Raw genomic sequence first — 17,397 nt, 5'->3', positions numbered from 1 at the left:
CACTTAGGGAAGCCCAAAGATATGGCTTTCTAAAGGGTATTTATAGTTCTCCCAGTTCACATGCAATTTATCAACAAGAATCATTCTTCCTTACATTTTTAAAATTTTTATTATTTATTATTTGTTTATTTATTTATTTTAGAGGGAGAGTGATTGAGGGAGAGGGGAGGGAGAGAGAGAGTCTTAACAAGTCTGTGTTCTGAGCATGGAGCACAATGGGGGCTCGATTTCGTGACCCTGATGTCATGACCAGAACTGAAATCAAGAGTGAGATGCTTAACTGACTGAACTACCCAGGTGCCCCAAGGATCATTCGTAAATTAAAGGAATGTTGTCAAGTAAGATAGCAGGTTTAGTCAGAACTAGAAAATCAACTGAAGGCCAAATTCTCATTAAAAACTGAAGGTTTTGTTGACTTTTTCCCAGAGACACAAGCCAATCAAAGCAGTAGTCAGTAAACTGGAAACTGAGAAGACTATATCCTTATATCCTACCTTCATGCCTACCCTAGAGCATATTAGTTAGCAAATAGAAATAGCAAATAGAAATATTTTGGTACGGGGTGGTCCTTTAAAAGAGCACCATCTTTTGTTACTGACAGGAAAGAAAATACAAAGAAAAATACAAAGTTTATATCTTTAATGTCTCTAGCCTCTCCTCAGTTGACAGTGATTCTAGAGAGATCCTCATCTCAGGTTGAGTTGTAATATATGCTAAATATCTCTTTTGCTATGTATTTATCATACTTGGATTAGTTCTCCCTAATGTTATTACTGTTAATCACTTCTTCTCTACCTCCCAAAGCCCCACCCTAGAATAAAATTAATGAAAAATTTATTCTTCATACAAACAGTCATACTAATACCCCAATCTTGATTTCTTTTTAGTGCAAACTCCAGGACCTATTGGTAAGTTTCCTATATATACATCAACTCATATATATTACTCAAATTCATAATAGGTAGCATAACATTTTTCTAATAATAATTATGGTAGGGGAGCCTGGGTGGCTCAGTGGGTTAAAGCCTCTGCCTTCAGCTCAGGTCATGATCCCAGGGTCCTGGCATCGAGCCCCACATCAGGCTCTCTGCTCAGCAGGAAGACTGTTTCCTCCTCTCTCTCTCTCTCTGCCTACCTCTCTGCCTACTTGTGATCTCTGTTAAATAAATAAATAAAATCTTAAAAAAATAATTATGATAGTTTGTCAGTATACATTAGAAGAATGTTCCAAAGCAAAGATGCAATAGAGAGAATCTGGGGGAAGACATAGAAATGAGAAAGAAGACAAAAGAAGGAAGGCCAAGAGAGTGAAAAACAGTGACATGAAAGAAAAAAGATGGGGAAAATGAAGGGAAAGGCATACAATAAAGATTACACTTCAAACACCTGTAGTAGGGGGCGCCTGGGTGGCTCAGTGGGTTAAAGCCTCTGCCTTCGGCTCAGGTCGTGATCTCAGGGTCCTGGGATCAAGCCCTGCATCGGGCTCTCTGCTCTGCAGGGAGCCTGCTTCCCTCTCTCTCTGCCTGCCGCTCTGCCTACTTGTGATCTCTCTCTGTCAAATAAATAAATAAAATCTTAAAAAAAAAAACCACCTGTAGTAGTTAAAAACAAGCATGAAATGTTTCTCCCTCTAACTAAAACAGGGTTACAAGTCTCCGAGGGGAAGATCTGATTCTTACGGTGAGGATACAGTCCAGTAAAAATATTTAATCCTGGTGACTAGGATTTAGTAATTCTGGCAAGGTATTTAACTGTTCTCCTTTGGAAAACAGTGGTATATGTGTTTATCATGTACAACAACCACAATAATTTGTTTGTTTCTATTTTTAGTGCAATATACTGGGCCCAGTGGTAAGTCTCTTATTTTTTTCCTCTGGTGTTTTCTTTGATCTTCTACAGTGTATAGAGGGCTTGTCCCCTGTTCCAAATGTATCTATTACCATAAGGACAGTGGTTTTAGACATGTTTTCATGCATCTCAGTTTCATTTGCTGAGAATTCCCTAAAGTTATTTCTTAAGAAAAAATGTAAGAAAATGTCCCCAGTAATGGTCATAATGGCTTCTATAATAATACAGAATTTTCTAAAGTAACAGAGAAAGAATAATGGTAACTTTTTACTTCTGAAATAATTTGTAGTTCATAGAGGGCCTCTTCAAAGACAACAGAGACAATATAAAGAAAATTTAAAAAAAGGAAAGCAAATTTTAAAATAAGTGTAAAAGAAGGGAAAAACAATCAAATTTAAATAGACTGAGGTCTTACCAGTTTTCTTCCAAGTTTCCTGGGAAAAATGCACCAAAGAATAATACTAAGGTTCTAGTCTGCACAGAATTCCCCAATCTTTTCTACCAAAACCTTCTCTTTCTTCACGTCCTATCCTGCCCCTTGTCCCAAACACACACACCTTGTCCCAAACACACACACACACACACACACACACACACCTTCAGGGAACAGGATATGATGGTAGATGGGCTGCAATTATAGGAACTGCCAGATACATCAGACAACTTCAAACTATAAATGAAAGAGAGTGAAGGGTAAGCTAATATTGTGACTAGGTAGGGCAAAACCAATGTCAAATTCTAGGATGTCAAAATAAACCAAACTCAAGTCATTGTAAATTCTGAGTCTGGAAATTACGAAACAACATTCCAAAGTTTAAGCCAAAAAAGAGGACATTATCAGAAGGCAAGTCAGATATACTCAAACATTCCTTCAACTAGCTGAGCTCTTGTATCAGAAGCCGAGCTGAGGCTTAGATGAAGTCATGAACACTACATCAAAAAACTTATTATGTACTATAGGCTGGCTAACTGAACATAATAAAAATAAATAATAAATATACTTTCAAAATAAATTCATGAATAAGAGAGGAAGATTTGGTTAATCTCTGGAGTTTAAGCGCCCTGAAAAGGGATGGAAAAGAAGGAGGACAGCCATGCTCCTGCCCCAGACCAGCAAAAGACCTGAAGATGTGAAGCATGGGGGTAGGAGCTTAAGACCAGATGATGCACTGAGCTAACAGGAAGGTTTTAGAGTTCCCTGCATCCTCCCTGTGGTTACCCTTTCAACCCCATCATGGAAGAACTGAGTTCTCTTCGTTCTACACACACTGATTACTCCCTTTTCTTCCTTCCATTTTTCCACCAGGTGAAACTTCAGAAATGACTAGTAAGTTCCACACTTGTTCTTATACAGTAGTTGCCTTTGGCTTCTTGCAGGGTCTGCAATCCTTTGCTTCTGTCTTGTGGGTATAGATACTCATGTTTCTCCGCCTCTTGCTTATTCCACTATCTGCCTGCATCCCCACCCAAGGAATGAATGAATGAAGAGGAATACAAACCCTACTTAATAACCCGAAAAACTTAAAATAGATATACTATATTACATAAAAATATCAGAGGAAACTATCTGTCAACAAGGGTTGGGGAGGACATTTGTATGAATGAATGAAAGCTTGCACAGGGTGGCAGAAACAGGGAGTAGGAAAGTAAAAGCAGCACAGTTTAAATTACCAATCTCCTGTAGGATTTGAAGCAGTTACCACTCACTGCAAAAAGGGAAGAGATAACTCTCTTTCCTGAAGCCTCTCAGACTAAGCAGGAGGCAGAATCCCCCAAGGCATGATGGCAGCTGGGTTCTCCAGCACAGTGCACAACATCTATAAGGGTTAGATGCTCCCTCCATGAACATTTCTGATACTCCCTCTCAGAAAATGAGCAAGAAAACTAACTCCTCTTTTCACCAGTCTTTCTACACTAACTTCTCTTTTTGTTTTTCAGCTACAGGATCCTCTTGTAAGTTTCACTGTCTCCCTTCATGATGGAACTCAATTATCTCCAGCACTGTCTAACAGATCTACTTAAACAAAAATTTATCCATCCATATTGAGATAGCTGTAGCTTAAGGATCTTATTTCCTTGACCCTTATTTTCCCATTACCCAGAATTCCACTAGGTTATTAATAAGTTTCTAAAATGTTCACAGAGTCACGTAAAAATTAAAGAGCAGAGAAAAAGGTTTCTCCATGGTTCTAAAGATTGGCAGGGACTTTCCATACAGAAGAAAAAAAATGAACAGGAAAAACAAATACAGGTGATATTTCTATTTTCCAGCTGGGTCATCTATATGAGCAATTAGTAAATTGTTTGTTTTTTTCTTTGCTGTTCACTTAATCAAAGTCCAGCAATGTCTATTGAAATTTGAGTTCTAGTACACGAACTTGAAACTTAATTTCTTAGCGTTTGCTTCTCCATTAACCTGAATTCCACCAGCTGACTGTAAGTTTCCTGCAAAGTTCAAATACTCCTGATCAGAAAAACTTTTCAAGCAGTTATATCACTAGAAAATTTACCAACAGAAAAAATGAGTAGGAGAGTAAATGAGCAGAGGGCAATAAGAAATGTCTCTGCTTATTTTTTAGTAGGATCAACTCATCACACAAACAGTTAAGTCTGTGTATTCATTTAATTCTCTGCCATGGACTCAACTGGCTTTTAGTGGGGTCCAAGAGTCTTTATCTGACCATGTTGTTGTGCAAAGGGCTTGAGGTACCTCGCGGTCCCTTGCTATTTCATTATCAAAGTCCCTCTGGGTGATTCATGATTCAGGAGAAAGTTCTAACAGTATGGATTTACATAAACAGGGGAGAAAAAAAGGTTTGCTTAGTTACAGGGACCACCAAGAGGCTGCCTACAGAAAAGGAAAAAAATGATGGAAAGAAAGGAGGGGATCAGAAGTTTCTAAAACAGTTTTTCATTTGGACCTCCTGCCCTACCTACCCAGTTTGTTTTTCCACATTTGAATTCCAAGACATCTGAGGACAATTTCCCTGACCATTTGGGATTTTAGAGGCTTGAAGTTCTTATTTCTTAGACATCCTGTATTCAAACTACGGATAATTCTCCTAGTTTTTTAATAATTTTATGGAAAAAGTCAAATTGCATGATTTACATAAATAATGAAGATCAGAAGTGAAGGCTTCCCGGTGATTAAAAATAGCATGTTACAAGGGACAAAACAAATTGAATGGGGAAGAAAGGAAATGGAGGTAACAATTTTCTCTGTTCTGTTTTCCAGTTGGATCAGTTCCACCTGCCCTCGGTAAGTCCTTCCATGTTTCCTCCACCATGGAGTCCCAAAGCTTCTTTCCCTGGCTATGCTGGGATTTCTGTGCATGGTTACATACTTCCTTAACCACTAGCCTTTCCATGGACAAATTCCATGCTTATTAATTTTTTTTGAAAGTTCAAATCTTGCTCATTTACACTGAAAGTAAATAAAGACCAAAGGGAACATTTTCCCTATTGTTATAATGACTTAATGAGAAAGAACTCTAAACCGAGAAGTGGGGAGAAAGAGTGGAAGAGAAAAGGCTTACAAAAATACTTCTTTGTCTTTCAGCTGGTCCACCACCTTCAATGCCCAGAGGTAAGTTCAGTCTGTTTTGGGTTTTGTGGATTTTTTTGTTTGTTTGTTTTTTACTATTTTCTGTTGTTGTCCTCTACATGGCCTACAGAACTATTTCTGCCCTACTCATTTCTAACTCCTGTGCAGCAGCCAGACACTCAGCTCTCACATTACTTTGCCTTCTGCTCATTCTGTGAAGTAAACCTCCATTTAATTTCAAACATTTGTTTAATTTGCATCTCCTCAGTGATAAGAACTATACAGGTGCTTTAACTACATTATATCCCATTTAATCCTTGGAGTAAATCAACTCTTTTAAGGGCTAAGAAACCAAGGCCACATACTTGCCCAGGAACACAGTTCACTGAACCATAGTTGGAACCAAGAGCCATGTGACTACCAAACTTCTTCCTCACACAAATATGCTTCCCTAGAAGGAAACTTGTTCCTTTCAAATAATTACTCACTGATATCTATTTTTTTTTAAAGGTGTGCCCCCGCCTCCCATAAGTAAGTATTCTGTTTCTCTACTATGGTTCTCAGGTCTTAAAGTTTCTTAAAGTGATTTGAGTTTCTCATTGCTCTCTTGCTTTCTTACTACACAGCTTCCCCTACATTATAGATAATTTAAGAATATACTGATGAAAAGAAAAGAAGTAGCATATGTCAACAAAAACAACAAAAAAACCTGAAAAATATAAATAACAGAGGTAGCCAAAATTTTTGAAAGACAAACAGGAAGTCCAAAGTAATGTTTAATTGGAGAAAGAATTTTGAGTGTTCCCTCAAAGTATGCTTTCTTCTTATGTCTACCCAGGTACTCCCCTCAGAGACACCAGGGGAAAATGTTAGATAATACTATATTTACTCTATTTAAGAAAAATTACATGGCTTTCTTTTTGCTTATTTTTTAGTGATTTCACAGAGAACCTCAAGTAAGTTCTTTACTTCTCAGCCTGTCAAATGTGAGATTTTTCCCAAGAAGATATATTCTATTCCTAAAGTGTACAAAAGATTGAGATTCATGTTTCTTATATTTGTTTGCTTTCACATTACCCAAGTCTTCCAGATTAGACTACCAGACCATCTTTTTGATCCATAACTACAGGAGTTCCCATTACTTCCATTCCTAACTCAATTTCCCAGGAAACAGACACCAACAGTGATTCAATATTTAAACCAGATCAAATACTGACAATGGTGATCTTTAACATAGAATTCATGAAACCACATTACACACTATGTTCAAATTTTCCATTATTCAAATCTGGTCCTCATATCTATGTAACAAATGTTTTTTATTCAATACCAATATCCTTTGGGGTTCCTCAGATTGAAATTAAATTACATTACTATTAAAACCCAAAGTTCTGGTCAAGACTTTAAAAATTCAGATGCCAGTGGAGCCCAGGAAGATAATACAAATGAGTAGGTGAAGCACATCACCTAGAAACAGTAAAAAGATCATGTTTAGTCTAAAGAGGGTAGCTGCTGCTCAGGTCTAACCAATTTCTCCATGCAAGAATACAGAACTAGAGGTGTCAAAACATCTCACTTAATCCAGATTTTAGATAAAATTTCCTAATTTTTAAACCATGGATCACTCTAACAGATTGCAAACTTGCTTATATAACCCTCTATTTCCATCTAAACACATTCTGATTATATTTTATAATATTAACTTTTGAACAATTACAATAATGTTAACACACAAGGATTAGTATCTGAGGAGGGAGAATTGGAACTGTTAACATAGACATTCTACATGTTCTTTCTGAATCGTGAACAAGGAGACTGACCAACTATATAGTCTCACTGCCAGATGAAATACTGAGCAGACCCAAGGATGAGGTTGGAAACTGCAGATGTCCATGTTTGGGAATAAGCCCTATAATTGGGAGCAACTGAGTTTAGCAAAAGGCACTATTGATTTTGCAGGTGGAAATTATAATCCAGAACCTAAAGTGAAGAATTTAGTGTCCTTTTCAGTGGAAGTACCAGAAAGGGTGGAAGGAGAGATTTTAAAATCTAAGACTCACGAGATTGGGAGGAGATAGAAACATATGCCAAAGGCACTAGAGAATACACCACCTTCTTTCTGGCTGGCTTGGTTTTGCCTGCTTTGTTTATTATTATTAATTACTATTATTATTATTATTAAAACTACATAGCTAAGCTTAAGTATAAATAAAGAGGGGCTGGAGGGTAGAATGATTTCAGAACCCAGAATGGTAAGAATTGGAATTGAGACTCCCTGAGCAAAGCTGGGATCAGAAAATACCCTACATATCTGCCCTAGCCATGAAAACAAAGTCACCTGCACAGCACCAGACCTAATCTGCTCAGGGCTCCAAGCCCTGCTGGAAGTGTGCCATCCATGCTATACAGGATCCCAAGCCAAAACACTTGAGATCTGGTTTGGTGATGCTGCACCCTTTTAGCTAAGGTAATAAAAACCACAAAAACTCCCCATAAGAAGGGAACTGCAGCAGAATATCCACGGGATAAAACATGACCCACAAAGCTAATTCTCAAGGAATAAGAGACACCAAAAATTTATGAAATGCATGAAGAAACCCAGCACCAAAATGACACCTCACAAGCCCCAATAAATTGGAGAATTTCAACCCAAAGAAATACAGCTGTAGCAATCTGAAAGAAATAAAATAATAAACTTTAAATCTTCAGAGATAGTAATGCATTTAACAAAAATATACTGGGTGCCTATTCTAGACATTGAGAATATAATAGTGGGGAAAAAACCACTACACTCAAGAAGTTAACAGTTTGAAATAACGGGCAAATAATGACAAATTAACATATAATTACTTTCAGATAAATGCCATGAAGAAATATAAGCAGAGTAACAGAAAAGACTGGAGAAAGACGGTATATAGAGGGGAGAAAGAGTGTTTCAGGCAAAAGAACAAGGATGTAGGTTCTGCTGTAAGGATGCATATTCTAATGTAGATAGATGAAAAGAAAGATGGAGGATGGTAGAAGATAAGGTCAGAGAAACAGGCCACATATGTGAGGCCTTGCAGTCCTTGGTAAAAAGTGGTAGATTTTTATTCCAGCCATAATGAGGACCCACTAGTGGGTTTGAACAGGGAGTCATAATGTCTGCTTTATAATTTTATAACATCTCTCTGACTACTGTATGGGGAATTAACTGTCAGAGAGTGACAAGGGCAAGGAGCTCAAAAGAAGAAGCAGGAAGACCAGTTAGTAGGACTGGAATTAAAGAACCACCAGTTACATGTGAGTGTGACAAGAAGCATAGTGATCAGGGTGAAGGTGGGGAGAAGTCTCCACATTCCATGTATTTTTGGGGTACAGCCAACAGATTCTGCCATTACACTGAATGTGAGTTTAAATGGAAAAGAACTAAAGGTAATTCTCAGGTTTGGGGCCAAAGCAACTGGGAGAATGGGGCTACTTACTGATCTAGGTAAGATGGACAGAAGGGCAGATTTAGAGGAGGCAATCTTGAGCTCAGTTTTGTGCATGTTAAATTCAAGATGCCTTGAACATTTATGACTGGTTTATTAAAAAGTCTGCACTCAGAAGGCCATGGGCATGGTCTCTGACACATATCTCTTCCCTACCCATTAACATTTGGGGTAGAACCTATAATTTTTAGTCATTTTAAACTATTAAAAACCCTCAGGCCACTCCTCTTGAAATACTCCATTTTAGCAATCAATCTCAGGCCCACTGACTCAGAACAGGGAAGAAGTACAGTCTCCTTCTTCTTTCCATCCACCTCCTCTGATTATAGTTCCCACTGAGCTGAAGCTAGAAAGATGGGTTTCACTTAAGTAGGTGCACAGTTTCCCTCCTCTGTTAGTTGCGGTCTTTCTTCTGAGGATATGAAACTGGATACCTTTCAATGTCATTTAGGTTAGGCACTCAAATGTCTTGTAGAATATGTGTTGAATTTTTTGAAGGAATCTGCAAGAACTTGCCCAGTTCTGAGGACTCTACTGCACAGTCTTTGATGGGAGAGTATTGACTCCAGTATGGCCTATTCCAGAGCTCCTCAGCTCCCTCTCCACAGTATACCTCATAGTCTGTTACTACCATCACCAAATAGGTGTAAAGTTGAGTAAGATACCAACACAAAATCTCAAGTTTGGATTGCTATGTCTGTTTTGCTTTTTTTTTTTCTTTCAAGATTTTATATTAATTCGAGTTAGTTAATACATAGTATAGTATTAGTTTCAAGGATAGAATTTAGTGATTCATCCCTCGCATACAACAGTGCTCATTATTTAATGTAATAATTACCCTCCTTAATGTCCATCACTCATTTACCTCATCCCCCAACTCACCTCCCCTCCAGCAACCCTAAGTTTTTTCCTTATCATTAAGACTCTCAGATACATACATATATAATACATATGTGATATATATAATATATATGTGATATATGTGATACACATATATATACATCTACATATTTATATATCACACCTTTTTTTAAATTTGGATTTTACAAACTTAACATATAGTGCAATATGGATTTCTGGAGCAGAATCCAGGTGATTCATCACTTATAACACCCAGTGCTCATCATAACAAATGTCCTCCTTAATACCCATTATTCATCTACCCACCCCAACCAACTCCCTCCATCAACCCTCAGTTTGTTCTCTGTCATTAATAGTCTCTTATGGCTTGTTTACCTTTCTCCTTTTTTTCCTTACCCCCTTCCCATATGTTCATCTATTTTCTTTCTTAAATTCCACATATACACGAGATCATATGGTATTTGTCTGACTTAGTTCACTTAGCATAATACATTCTAGCTCAATCCATGTTCTTGCAAATGGCAAGATTTAATTCCTTTTGGTGGCTGAGTAATATTCCAGTATGTGTGTATGTCTCATGTATTTTTTTATCCACTCATTAGTTGATGGACATTTGGGCTTTCTTCATGGTTTGGCTTTGTTGATAATGCTGCTATAAGCATCAGACTGCACGTATCACTTCAAATCTATATTTTTATATCCTTTGAGTAAATACCTAGCAGTGCAATTGTTAGATCATATGATAGTTCTGTTTTAACACTTTGAGGAAACTCCATACTGTTTTCCAGAATGGCTGCGCCAGGTTGCATCCCCACCAACAGTGCAAGAAGGTTCCCCTTTTCCACATCCTCACCAATTCCTGTTATTTCTTGTATTGTTAGTTATAACCATCCTGACAGGTATGAGATTGTACCTCCTTGTGGTTTTGATTTGTATTTCCCTGATAATGAGTGATGCTGAGCATCTTTCACGCGTCTATTAGCCATCTGGATTTTTTTGGGGGTGTGGGGGAGTGTCATTCATGTCTTATGACCATTTATTAACTGGATTGTTTGGTTTTTAGGTGTTGAGTTTTATAAGTTCTTTGCAGATTTTGGATACTAACCCTCTACTCAGATATGTCATTTGCAAGTATCTTCTCCCATTCTGTAGGCTACCTTTTAGTTTTGTTGATTGTTTCCTTTGCTGCACAGAAGCTTTTTACCCCAATGAAGTCCCAATAGTTCATTTTTGGTTTTGTTTCCCTTGCCTGTGGTAACATGTCTGGGAAGAATTTGCTATGGCTGAGGTCGAAGAGGTTTCTACCTGTGTTCTTCTCTATGACTTCAATTGTTTCTTGTCTCACAGGTATTTCATCCATTTTGAACTTATTTTTGTGTATAGTGTCAAAAGTGGTCCAGTTTCATTCTTCTACATGTCTGGCTTTCTCAACACCATGTTGAGGAGACTTTTTTCCCCCCCCATTGGATATTCTTCCTGGCTTTGACAAAGATTAGTTAACCATTTAGTTGTGGGTCCATTACTGGGTTCTCTGTTCTGTTCCATTGACCTACGTGTCTGTAGAGTATCATACTGTCTTGCTTTGTAATAAAGCTTGAAGTCCAGAATTATAATGTCTCCAGTTTTGTTTTCTTTTTCAGAATTGTTTTGGCTATTCAGGGTCTTTTGCAATTCCATACAAATTTAAGGATTGTTTGTTCTAACTCTGTGAAAAATTCTGGTGGTATTTTGATAGGACTGCATTAAATATATAGATTCACTTGGGTAGTATAGACATTTAAACAATGTTTGTTCTTCCGATCCATGAGCATGGGATGCTTTCTGATTTCTTTGCATCCTCTTCAATTTCCTTTATAAGTGTTTTATAATGTTCAGAGTATAGATCTTTTACTTCTTTAGTTAAATTTATTTCTAGATATCTTTGTTTTGATGTAATTGCAAATGGGATCAATTCCTTGATCTTTTTTTCTGCTGTTTTGTTTGCTGTATAGAAATGCAAGAGAATTCTGCACATTGATTTTATATTCTGTGACTTTGCTGAATTCGTGATGAGTTTCAGGAATTCTTTGGTGGAGTCTGTCAGGTTTTCTATGTAGAGTATCATGTTGTCTACAAATAGTAAGTTTGACTTCTTCCTTACCAATTTGGACGCCTTCTTTTTCTTTTTTGTCATCTGATTACTGAGGCTAAGACTTCCAGTATTATGTTGAACAACAGTGGTGAGAGTGGACATCCCTATCATGTTCCTGACTTTAGGGAAAAGTTCTCAGTTCTTCTCTGTTGATGTTGATAATAGCTGTGGGTCTTTCATATAATAGCCTTTATGATGTTGAGACATGTTCCTTCAATTCTTCCTTTCTTAAGGGTTTTTATCAAGAAAGGATACTGTATTTTTGTCAAATGCTTTTTGTGCATCTATTGAGAGGATCATATGATGCTTATCCTTCCTTTTATTAATGTGGTACATCATATTGATCAATTTGCAGATGTTGAACCACCCCTGCAGGTGTAAAACTAGGAGTAAAACTTACTTGGTTGAGGTGAATTATCATTTTAATATACACTTGGATTCAATTGGCCAGCATCTTGTTGACAATTTTTGCGTCCATGTTCATGAAGGATATTGGTCTATATTCTCCTTTTAGTGGGGTCCTTGTCAGTTTTGAAATTATGGTAATGCTGACCTTATAGAATGAGTTTGGAAATTTTCCCAATATTTCTATCTTTTGAAAGAGTTTCAAAAGAATAGGTATTAACTCTTCCTTAAATGTTTGGAATAATTCTGCTAGGAAGCCATCCAGCCCTGGGTTCTTGTTTGTTGGGAAATTTTTGATTACTGCTCCAATTTCTTTGCTAGTTATGGGACTTTTCAGATTTTCTATTTCTTCCTGATTCAGTTTTAGTCATTTATGTTTCTAGGAATGTATCCACTTCTTCCAGATTGCCTAATCAGTTGGCATATAATTGCTTATAATATTCCCTTATACTTGTTTATATTTCTGTGGTGTTGGTTATGATCTCTCCTCTTTCATTTATAATTTTAATTATTTAGGTCCTTTCTCTCTTTTTTTTTCCCATAAATATGGCTAGGGGTTTATCAATTCTGTCAATTCTTTCAAAGAACCAACTCCTAGTTTCATTCATCAATTCTACTTTTTAAAAAAATTTCTATATCATTTATTTCTGCTCTAACCTTTAATTTCCCTTCTTCTGCTAGATTTAGACTTTATTTGCTGCTCTTTTCCCAGCTTCTTTAGGTTTAAGGTTTGGTGATTTATATGAGAGCTTTCTTGCTTCTTGAAAAAGGTCTGTATTGCTATATACTTCCCTCTTAGGACTCCCTTTGTTGCTTCCTAAATGTTTTGGACTGTGGTGTTTTCATTTTCATTTGCTTCCACGTATTTTTTAAATTCTTTAATTTCCTGGTTAACCCATTCATACTTTAGTAGAATGTTCTTTAACCTCCATGTATTTGTGGTTTATCCAGATTTTTCTTGTGGTTGACTTCAAGTTCATAGCACTGTAGTCTGAAAATATGCATGGTATGATCTCAATCTTTTTTGTACTAGTTGAGGCCCAATTTGTGACCCAGAATGTGATCTATTCTAGAGAATGTTCCATGTGCACTTGAAAATAATGTGAATTCTGTTGCTTTAAGATGCTCTGAATATACCTGTCAAGCCCATCCATGTGATCCAGTGTGCCATTCAAAGCCCTTTTTCCTTGTTCCTCTCCTGCTTAGATGATCTGTCCATTGTTGTGAATGAGGTGGTAAGGTCACCAACTAGTACTGTGTTTTGTCAATGAGTTTCTTTAGGTTTGTTATTAATCAATTTATATATTTTTCTGACCCCAACTTAGGAGCATAAATATTTACAATTGTTAGATCTTCTTGTTAGATAGACCCCCTTTTTTATGCTATAGTGCCCTTCTTCATCTCTTATTACAGTTTTTGGTTGAAGCTCTAGTTTGTCTGATAAAATGGCTGCAATGCCCACTCACTCCTTGTGAAGCTCAAGCATCCTTGCTACAAAGGAAAGGAAAGGAAGACCTGTTGCTCCATTGCACCCTTGCCACTCTGCACTGTTCCCTCTTCCCAATTTTCTTTTCCCAATGCTTAAATAGTCACAAAACAAATCAACAAATCTACTATGAAGGCATAAACCCAAGGGAAAGTTGCCACACATCCTTTCCCACAGACATCCCAATCTTTGTAAGCAAATCTCTCAAAGGCCTTCTCATTTGCTTTCAGAAAGGATATCACTATTCCTTCCTCCCCCACAACACTGTTCCTTGTCATCTACTCACAACTTTGAAGATTTCTTTAAATCTCCTTTCTCGTACAGTTGTCTTCTTATTTAGACTTAAAAAGAAAGTGACATTTGGTACAGGAGAACTAATTTAGATGCCACTTGTTAAGGCCTGAGAGAAGCACCTGTGCCTTGCAACAACTCCAGGAATTCCTTCCCATTGTGTCCGGTAGCACAGACTTCACAACTATGCCAATCTCTTCATGAGGGCTTGTCTCACTTCAGCTGGGTCAGGAGGGACATGGGAGATTATAAACTCTTTTCCTCAAATTTTTGATGCTAGTTGTCAATTTGGGGATAATAGGAAAACTGTCCCTCAACATATTGTTCCCATCCAAGCATATACTCTGTATCAAAAAACAATTGAATATTTGAATCTGAAGCTACCAGGAGAGGCCAGGTAAAGCATAAATTTGACGGTGATTAGCATATAGTTAACACTTAAAACCACTGAACTAAATTAGATCACTGAAAGTGATCTAAGGATTGAGCTCAAGAACATCAATTTTAGGGGCGCCTGGGTGGATCAGTGGGTTGGGCCGCTGTCTTCGGCTCGGGTTGTGGTCTCGGGGTCATGGTCTCAGGGTCCTGGGATCGAGTCCCGCATCGGGCTCTCTGCTCAGAGGGGGGCCTGCTTCCCTTCCTCTCTCTCTGCCTGCCTCTCTGCCTACTTGTGATCTCTCTCTGTCAAATAAATAAATAAAATCTTAAAAAAAAAAACATCAATTTTAGAGGTTGGGAAAAAGAGACATATCTGGCAAAGTATATGCCAAAATATAGGCATAAAAATATCTGATATATAAAGTAAGTAGGAAGAAAATGAAAACAGGGTGGATGTGTCATAGAACTCAGAGTATTTCAAGATAGAAAGGATGAAATGAATGAATGACTATATCAAGGACTGCTGAGAAATAAAATTTTGGACTGGGAATTGATCACTGAATTTTATAAAACAGAAGTCATCACTAATCCTGATAGAGTAGATGGGAACAAAAGCCTAATTGGAGGGGTTAAGGAAAGAATTTTCATTCTCATAGAGAATTTTCACTTTCAAACAAAGAGCAGATGATACAGCATATAGCATAGAGTTGAGATAGCGTAACACCAAAGAGGAACAAAAGGTTGAAGTTTTGATAAGTCTTGGCTTCCCTAGTGGGAAATAAAAGAAAGACTATCCATTAGGACATATATATTTTAAAGATATTTTGGAAAAAGAAGAGGTAGATATAAATAATAAAGCCAAAATCTTAGAAAATGAAAAACTGTTACTGAAGTTGAAACAATAGATAATTAAATAATATATTAATATTTATAGTTATGTAAGTATATAGTTATTTCAATAACAGGTATTACACTAAGCACATTTAAAAAGATTAAACTAAAAGAACTGAGGAAATCTCTCAGAAGAATACACAGAGTTGAAGAAAAATATGAAAGAAAAGAACCATGCTTGCATAGAATAAGGAGGTCAAGTATAACAGGAATTTAGAGAATTCACAGAACAAGAACCAAGTACTATTTTTAAGAAATAGTAATTAACAACATTTGAGAAGAAAAGAGACTTAAATCAAAATGCTGAGTGCTAGAAGTAGACAACTTTAAAATAGACATACACACACACGCACACACACACAGGACTTATCATAGTAAACTGACAGAGATTTAAAAAAAAATCATAAAAACAACCAGAGAAGCCAGGATTAATCTACCAAAAATCATTTTAATGTTAACTTCTCATTAGCAATACTATATTCCAGAAGACAGCAAAACAATGTCATCAGTAAACTGAAAGAAAATTACTATAAACCCATATGATACAATGAGTCAAATTATCAGTTATGAGTGAAGATGAATTGAAATCTTATACTTCTATATATTCAAGAAGCTCACTAATCTCAGTGAAAGATTTGTTGAGGAGACATACTTTAGTGAAAATAAAACTTAAAAAGGAGTTAGAAGCAAAACATATACATAATATATATATATTTTCATATATATATGTTATATATATGAAAATAAACTAACAAAACACAATGTTAAGTCCAAAATGTTGACTATAAAGAAGAAAAAGAACAAAAAGAAAAGGAAGCAAGAAGAGGAGAAGGAACTGAAGGAGGAGAAATTTACTAGTGTGTTTTAAAATGAGTAGATCTCAAGCATCAGAAAAAATAACAGAGAATCAAGGCCGGTGATTACATATGAAGATAATTTGTCAGAAGGACAGAAGTATTGATTAACATTAAACTTTGTTTAAATATAAATTTGAATATTAAGCTAAAAAAATCTACTATTAATACAATAGAAATGCAACATACACACCTTCTGAACCTATAGGGTAAAATAAAAGGAACCTGGTAAAACAAAACCTGGTTAATCTCAAAAAAAAAAAAAAAAAACCTTCAAAAAAAAAAAAAAAAAAACAAAAACAAGTTTTGTTTTTTGTTTTTTGTTTTTTTTTAAATGAGGTGGCAGGAAAATATCTATACATGTCCCTTAACACAATATAATAAAGTAAATTGAATAAACATTTAACATGGCATCACAAAAGACCCTGAAGAGCCAAATCAATCTTAGGAAAGAAGAACAAACTTAGAGGCATCAAATTTCCTGATTTCAAACTATATTACAAAACTTTATAGCAATCAAAACAGTAGGATATTGGCATAAAAAGAGAAACACGTGTCAGTGGAACAGAACAGGGAGCCCCAAAGTAAACCCATGTATATTTGATCAATTTAAACAAAGGAGCCAAGAATATGCAATGGGGAAAGGACAGTTTTTTTTAATAAATGGTGTTGGGAAAACTGGATAAACACACATGCAAAAGAATGAAACTGGACCAATACTTATAACCATTTGCAAAAATCAATTCAAATGGACCAAGGAATTAAATTTAAGACCCCAAGCCATAAAACTCCTAAAGGAAAACATTGGTTTCTGACATTGGTCTTTGCAATGAACTTTTTGGATTTGACACCAAAGCCAAGGCAAGAAAAGCAAAATAAACAAGTGAGAGTATATAAAACTAAAAAGCTTCTGTATACCAGAGGGAACGTTCAACAAAATAAAAAGACAACCTACCAAACAGGAGAAAATATTTGCAAATCATATATATAATACGGGGTTAATATCCAAAGTATATAAAGAAAACATATACAACTCAATAATGAAAAAATAAAGCTTGATTTAAAAATGGACAGAGAGGGACGCCTGGGTGGCTCAGTTGGTTAAGCGGCTGCCTTCGGCTCAGGTCATGATCCCAGCGTCCTGGGATCGAGTCCCGCATCGGGCGCCTTGCTCATCAGGGAGCCTGCTTCTCCCTCTGCCTCTGCCTGCCATTCTGTCTGCCTGTGCTTGCTCT

The 17,397-nt window shown here is 36.5% G+C and overlaps 1 protein-coding gene across 1 annotated transcript in view; it reads left to right on the top strand.

Moving 5' to 3' along the window:
- The first annotated feature begins 3,630 nt into the window (after positions 1 to 3,630).
- LOC111152443 (chromosome unknown C6orf10 homolog) overlaps positions 3,631 to 17,397 on the top strand; it is a 53,253-nt gene continuing 39,486 nt past the window's right edge. Inside the window, 4 exon segments of the mRNA XM_022510941.1 lie at positions 3,631 to 3,673; positions 3,787 to 3,801; positions 5,084 to 5,107; positions 5,408 to 5,434. Coding sequence (XP_022366649.1) covers positions 3,631 to 3,673; positions 3,787 to 3,801; positions 5,084 to 5,107; positions 5,408 to 5,434 — 109 coding nt within the window.

The sequence above is a fragment of the Enhydra lutris genome, unplaced genomic scaffold (genome assembly GCF_002288905.1).
Source record: "Enhydra lutris kenyoni isolate GAN:26980312 unplaced genomic scaffold, ASM228890v2 scaffoldscaffold28, whole genome shotgun sequence".
Classification (NCBI taxonomy): domain Eukaryota; kingdom Metazoa; phylum Chordata; class Mammalia; order Carnivora; family Mustelidae; genus Enhydra; species Enhydra lutris.
The sequence above is the reverse complement of the archived record's forward strand: the minus strand, read 5'-3'. Positions and strand labels throughout refer to the sequence as shown.